Here is a 7,127-nt window from a genome sequence, read left to right on the forward strand (position 1 = left end):
ATTCTTATGCGTGCCATTATTTACTGATTTTTTACTATGTGGTGGCACTATACTTGATTCTTGAGGGAGGAAAGCTAATAATAAATCTCTTTTCCTTAGAGAATTTCTATTCTGATTATCTAACTGAACCTGTGAATGAACTCCTAAACTCCTGGTAAAAGTACCAAGATCAAGGGGGGAAAAAAGAGAGAATTGTCTCTGCCTACAAGGGTTGGAGAAAGGAACACATTTGAAAGGGACCTAAAGGCTAAGCTGTATTTCCAAGGAGAAAGGAGAGGGTATTCCAGACTGAAAGAACACTATAAAGAAAGGCCCAAAGCAAGTGACTAGGTGACTGTTCTAAAATCAGGACTGGGTTAGCTGATGGGATGACCAGAGATGCACTGTCCAAGATACCAGTTGTTAGACATATGCCTATTTAAATTAACATTACATATAATTAGAAATTCAGTTCTCAGTTGAATTTGAAGTACTTAATAACCCCATGTTTCTAGAGTCCACCACATCAGACAATGCAGAGTATTCCTCCCCTCACTGCAAAGTTCTACTGCACAGTGCTGAGTATGACAGTATAGGGTAAGCATGGTGCCGTCTCATGGAACCTCAACTCTATCTTCAACAGTTTAATCTTCAGTTGAAATAAAAGTGGTTTATAAACCACTATATTCTAAGAAATCCCTTTAGGAAGAGCCTTTGGGGACTCCACCTTGGCAGCACTGCAATAACCTGCTTTACCCCTCCAGCTTCTACATTTCAGTGAAACACTTCTTTTGAAGAAAGAATTCTGCAGATTTTTTTTTTTTTTTAAGGCTCAAAACCCACTGTTTTTTAAGCAGGAATGTGATAGATTTGGGTTTTAGAAATATTATCTCTCAGAGCAGTATACAAGATATGTGGCAAGAAGAGACTGGGCAGACCAAGATCAGCAGAGGCTAATGGTGATATGATAAAGGACTGTATTCAGTGAAGCCTCCAAAGAAATACACAGCTAAGAATTTGTATCAGTAAATTTATTCCAAGTAAGACTTGTGTGCACATACCAGGCAGATTATTTCCACACAAACACCAAACATCGTAGTAAAAATAGTTAACACTTTGGCCATGAAACTCAAAAATACTTGAAAAACCTCTTGATAGCACTTTGAGTCACTTAATTCTGACAAATATTAATATGTCATCCATGCTTGCCCAGTTATAATTTTACAATTGTATTTTTCATTGTGCTTATTATTCATTATACTTACTATATATATTTAAAACATCTTTGCTGAAATTCTCTTATCCCAAAAATAATTTTTCAGTAACTCCAAAATACCCACATGTACCTCTTAGCAGTGCTACTGCAACATCAAAATTCTTTTTCTTCAAGTAACAAGTTCTCAAGCCACACCATTCCTGATCACAGATATAACTGATATGCAGTTTTATAAACAGCTCTTTTACTCCTTGTTCCTATTTTAGCAGGCCAACCATCACTTCACTGATATCCCAGAGTTTTCTTGCAACAGATTCATCCAAAGCTTTGGGCAATAATTCTTCCTCTTTACAATCCCCAAAGTATCTTCCTGACACTCCTTCTACTTCAGGTGAAGAGGCCAAATAAATGGAAGTCTGGGCACCTTCTACTGGAGTTTTGAAAAAAGCCCATGACACCAAATTGAAGAGTGGTCTGACCAACAGTGGAATGTGTATGTGCCTCCCCAGATTTGTCCGTACAATACCAGGATGCAACACATTGACGGTGACATTTGTGCCTTCTAAGCGGCGGGCTAGTTCCCTGGTAAAAAGAATGTTAGCCAGTTTGCTCCGGCTATAACAAAAGCTTTTATTATAGCTTTGTTCACTGTTCAAGTCATCAAAGTTGATGTCTCCATATTTATAAAGTTTGGAAGAAACTACCACAATCCTGCTGGGAGCTGAACTTTTGAGGAGTCCAAGGAGAAGATTGGTGAGTAGAAAGTGCCCCAGATGGTTCACTCCAAACTGCATCTCAAACCCATCTTCAGTCTTCATGTAAGGGCACTGGAAGATCCCTGCATTATTGATCAAGACATCCAGCTTAGGCTCTTCCTTTAAATGTCGAAAAGAGAATGGCAGAATTAAGAACACATGCCTTGTATTGCTTTTTCTGTTCATGATAATTACATTTTAATAAAAATGGGAACTTGAGACTAAAAGCATTTAATTTGTTGTTGATCTATCAATCAGATAACTACTTGAAACACTGGCAATTTTGTGTTTTAATTAATGGGGAAAGGGATTCCTCTGCAGGATGTTCCTCAGATAAATACTGATATTCATGATTTTTCATTCAACAGCTCTTTTTTCTCATTTATTAAAATGATATACAGAAAGACATTTATCCACAGTCATCTTCCAATAAAAGATGTAGAAATTAACTGTAAGACTTAGTTTCTGGTTTTATGCTTTTATAACATTTACAAATATATAAACTTTAACATTGCACTAGAAAGTTGACTACATGATCAGTACCAAGATCTTTCTCAAAACAAATACAGTCAATTTGAGGTCAAGGTGCTCCTATAATCCCATATTTCTCCCTTTAATTTCAGTTGAACTAGGAAAATATCAATTTGGGAGTTATCAGGTTAATACTGAGATCGTATCAAAATTATAATGTGTACCTATGATAAAATGTTTAAAAATACTTGCAAACTACTAAAATTCTACTAACAGCTTCTATGAGCTTCCAATAATTGAGAGAAAAATAGAAAAAAAAAAACCAGATGCACAAGCTTGATAGGAGCCTGGCTTTGTGCTTGTCACATGTCACCACATCTAATTCCAACAACTCTATAAGCAAATGAAGCTCACAGGCTAGGTGACTTAACCAGTATCAGAGCTCCTAAGTAGCAAAATAAGATCAGATCTGAAGATTAAGTCTTTGGCACCAAGGCCTATTTTCTTAATTAGTAAGCTGGCATGGTTTTCTAATTGGGATTTTCGAAACAGCTAGAGAGGCAATGAAAGCTAGACAGACCATATGCAGTAGAAAACAGATAAGCATAGTTTATTCCCAGAGCTACTAGTTATCAACACCAAAGGAAACTTATGGTTGCTTTATTCTGTAGTTCTCTCAGGGGAAATGGCACCATGGGGGTGGAACAACTTCAAGTCATTTTCTTAAAACTGAAACAAGCAATAGAAAAGGTCAGAAATGCAAACAACACTGGAGAGAACATCATGAATAAATCGAGATTCATAATGAATAATCAAAGATTAAGAAAAAAATTAAATAGGTAATGTAAAAATATCCAGCATAAAGGGGACTCTAATTTAGGAGATCTGTATCATCAACATTTTATACTTTGAACATATGCTTTTGTATCTTTCCAAATTAAAGTCCTAAAATTTAGACTGTTCTCATAGGGATGTCTTTTTATTCCTTAAATCATGTAAGATCGTCTTCTCTAGCCTTTTCTCGGTTGTTCTATGTTTCTTTTGATGGACAAAAAAATGCACAACATGTTCCAAGTGTAAAGACACTGTGATGACCCATGATTAATTTGAGGTCAACTTTCAAATTTCACTGGCCCTTCTGCCAACTATAAGTGAAAAGAAAAATGTGTTACATTTCACAACTGTTATCAAAGCCCACCTGTCAGAGGATTAACTATTTCTCATTCTGCCCTCTCTGAGCAACTTTGGGTTTTCCAATAGTCAACTTCAAAAAGAAGGCAAGAGTTCACTCATGGGGGAAAGAAAGGAGTATTCTTTTTCACAAATCCTTTGGAAGAGTTTCCTGAATTAATCATTTGTTAGTCAGCATTCTTTGCTGGGCTTGTGTCATTTTAAAATTTTATCATTTACTATTTTTTAAATTCTAGGAGATAAATGAAATAAATACCAAGAATACCAACCTGTGGGAAATCTAAATTTCCATTTTTTTTTTCCTTCTAATTATAGTTACTTAACTTCAAAGCCAGGCAGGAACTGAAATACTTAGAAGCAAGGACAACTTAGTTATCTCTTTGTGTCCTCACTTTTTAATTAGTTCTGCCTCAAGTGCCAAAGAAGTACACCCAGTCCCAACTATATTTTAAAGAGGAACAACTATATTTTAAAGAGGAACAGAAAGACCCACTTTTGATGCTTCCAAAATCTCACTGATGAGTATTATTTCTTAACCTGTGTTACACAATAATTAAATACTAGCAGTAAACAAAAAACCAACTCTCTAGTTCTGCAACAGCTCCCAAACTGTGGCCTACAGCGTTTAGCAAACTCTAAACTGTGGAATATTTTAAATTTTCAAGGGAAACACAGTGATACTTGCTCAATACCTCAAAAACTACTAGCTCCAGGTGGTTCACAGCTTGAACATTACATTGTGCTATATTCCTTTCAATGACATTATTTCTTTGTGGAGCTGACTTTTAAGCAGCTGTTAGCAGTTGCTGTAATAAAAAACAAGAACAATGCTAAAAATCTGCCTAGAACAGGAAATGAGGGTGGCAGTGTCCAATCTGATTCCAAGGTTTCAGACACTGGTGTAATGACCAACAGGGATACATTTCCCATTAGTAGTTATGGCTGTTTAAGAATAAAATAAAGATATTATTTTTTCTTTCAATTATATGCTATCTTCTCAAATAGCTACCAAGTTGTTAGGACATAACTACTTATTAGGTTGTGTCAAAGGAAAATAAATCTCAGAACCCAAAATCACTAAGTCAAAGGTTAAAGTCAAGCTGGGAACTGCCTCAGACAAACCTGCCTCCCATTTTATTCCTAAATAAGATAGCTACAAAGAAAAAGAAGCTACATACCACCTTCACGATTTGCCCACATGGGCCTTAAGATCTTTACCCTAAAACAGTTCTGTTGAATTTCACCCTGGCAATGTATTAATAAATTGATAGCTCATCTTCACAAGTGCCAAACGACAGAACACTAAAGTCATCCTTCTGCTCACCTGAGACAAATGCTTATCTGATTGCTGCCTCTGCCCTATTGTTTATGTGAAAATGCAGACTCACTGAGCCAGTCTAAGACAAAAGTGATTATTCCTCTATCCCTCCTGCACATGTAAATTGTACATTCAATGAAAGGCTAATCAAAGACCCAAAAGAAGGCAACCTTTTGTCTCCCATCCACCTATGACCTGGAAGCCCCAACTTTGAGTTGTCTCACTTTTCCAGGAGAACCAATGTATATCTTACACATTTGATTGATGTCTCATGTCTCCCTAAAATGTATAAAACCAAGCTGTGCCCCGACCACCTTGGGCACATGTCCTCAGGACCTCCTGAGGTTCTGCCACGGATGCATCCTTAACCTTGGCAAAATAAACTTTCTAAATTTATTGAGACCTATATCAGATACTTTTGGTTTTACAGTTGTTTGGACTTAACTACGTAACAAATGAACTGGGAAATATTTCTGGGCTAACGGCATCATGAAAAAATTACTGAGAAAATTTGGGAACCTGTTCTATAGACTCAAGAGACTCCATGTCATATAGGCACCTTTCTTGTCCCAGCTAATTTTAAATTTCACTCTTCTGAACAAATGCCCTCTGAGTGCCAGTTATCCCTGCAATAAACCCTTCTACCTCAGTCTCAGCAGAAAACATCCACTTATGTGGAAATACTTACCATTTGCACAAAGAAATCCTCACACCTCACTGCCAGGCAGCAGGAGGAAAGAACAGGGGTTAAAAGCAAGTGTTCTGCAGACAGACTACAAGCAAGTTGCTTAGCCTTCCTATGCCTCAGTTTCCTTGCGTTGTAAAGTGGGGATAATAATGCCTACTCCACAGGGTTACCGTGTAGCTTCAATGACAAGTTATAGGCAAGGACACTTCATTTTCATTTAAAACAAAAAGGAAAATCTGAAATGCTTGGCACAACTCCTGGCATACAGATCTTCAATAAATGCTGGGTATTATTTTTACTCCTGTCCCTGTATGGAGCATGACCACTGGGTTCCAAGCTCTATTCTACTTGGAAATCAGGCCACAGTCCCGTTAAGGATGGTGCTGAGTTTACTGGTGGCAGCGAGCTAGCGCCCTACCCCAGCAGAAAAGGAGCAGAGGCCGCGGGAGGGAGAACTTTTTTTTAAAGGACTGATCTGAGGTCCTTGGCTAGCAACTTCCCCCAGTGCTCTGGGGTTCTGAAGACACAGCTCGGTGCAAATTCACTTCTGACACAGGAGAAACAATTCAGAGGCCATGGATCTACTCCAGGACGGTCCTCATATAACGAAATGAAATGTTCAGAAACTGGTTTATTTTTCTCTTGGGCCCATTTCTTTCTTGACATCCTTAGAGGGCAGAAGGCAGCCCTCCCAGTTAATCTTTCCTTCTCAACCTTGCAGCTTCCCGGCCACCTCTATGTGGCTTTTTGGACTCCTCTCACCCTCAGCGGTTCCCAAGGTGACACCTTGAACCCCAGGGCGGTACCTCGAGGCTCCGCCCCAGCCCGCAGTCCCCTCCCACCCCCTGCCCACCCCGACCCCCCCCCCCCGCCCCGGGCCTCCCCACCAGCCCGGCCCCCCGAGGCCCACACCTGGAGCATTTCCTGGCAGAAGGCGCGCACCGAGCGCAGCGAGGCGAGGTCCAGCTCCCGGACTATGAGCTCGCCCGCCCCGCCGACGCCGGGCTCTGGGCCGCACTCCGCGGCCTGGCGGAGCTCGCGACGGAGCTGACCCGCCGCCTCCTCGGCGCGCGCGCGGTCCCGGCAGCCCATGATCACGCGCGCCCCCAGGCGCACCAGCTCCGCGGCCGTAGCGCGGCCCAGGCCGCTGTTTGCCCCGGTGATCAGCACAGTCTTCCCGTGCATGAGGCCGGGGTCCCCGCCTCCGCGCTGCCGCTGGACCCCGGACCCCGCGAACCGCCGGGCCACCAGCCACAGCGCCCCGCCCAGAGCGGCCAGTACTGCCGCCGCAGTGGCCACTGCCATCGTCGGGCCCGAGGGCCCACCGGTCCCTCCACGGGAGTTCCGAAGCCGCTGCCTTACCGGAACCCAGGAGACACCTGTACGCGGAGAACTCTGGGGCGCGGCGGGTCGGCCCCTGACGGTGTGCGTGGGGCATCCTGGGACTTGTAGTTTCCCTCTGGGGGCGCCTGATTGGTTGGGAGAGTTCAGCGCCCCGGGTCCTGCGCC

At 41.7% G+C, this 7,127-nt stretch overlaps 1 protein-coding gene across 1 annotated transcript; it reads right to left on the reverse strand.

Annotated features, from left to right (window-relative positions):
- Positions 1-995: 995 nt before the first annotated feature.
- RDH14 (retinol dehydrogenase 14) lies at positions 996-7,127 on the reverse strand. Its single transcript, XM_009183736.3, has 2 exons — positions 6,531-7,127; positions 996-2,070 (listed from the first exon to the last, which is right to left on the reverse strand). Exons 1-2 carry the CDS (start codon positions 6,921-6,923, stop codon positions 1,453-1,455), a joined length of 1,011 nt encoding a protein of 336 aa, XP_009182000.2. The 5' UTR covers positions 6,924-7,127; the 3' UTR covers positions 996-1,452.

Source organism: Papio anubis, chromosome 14, assembly GCF_008728515.1.
Source record: "Papio anubis isolate 15944 chromosome 14, Panubis1.0, whole genome shotgun sequence".
NCBI classification, from domain to species: Eukaryota; Metazoa; Chordata; class Mammalia; order Primates; family Cercopithecidae; genus Papio; species Papio anubis.

Coding starts and splice junctions, on each gene's coding strand:
- RDH14 (XM_009183736.3), bottom strand. CDS start 6,923: ATGGCAGTGGCCACTGCGGCGGCAGTACTGGCCGCTCTGGGCGGGGCG. Junction 2,071..6,530: donor TCTGCCAGGAAATGCTCCAG/GTGTGGGCCTCG, acceptor CGACATTTAAAG/GAAGAGCCTAAGCTGGATGT.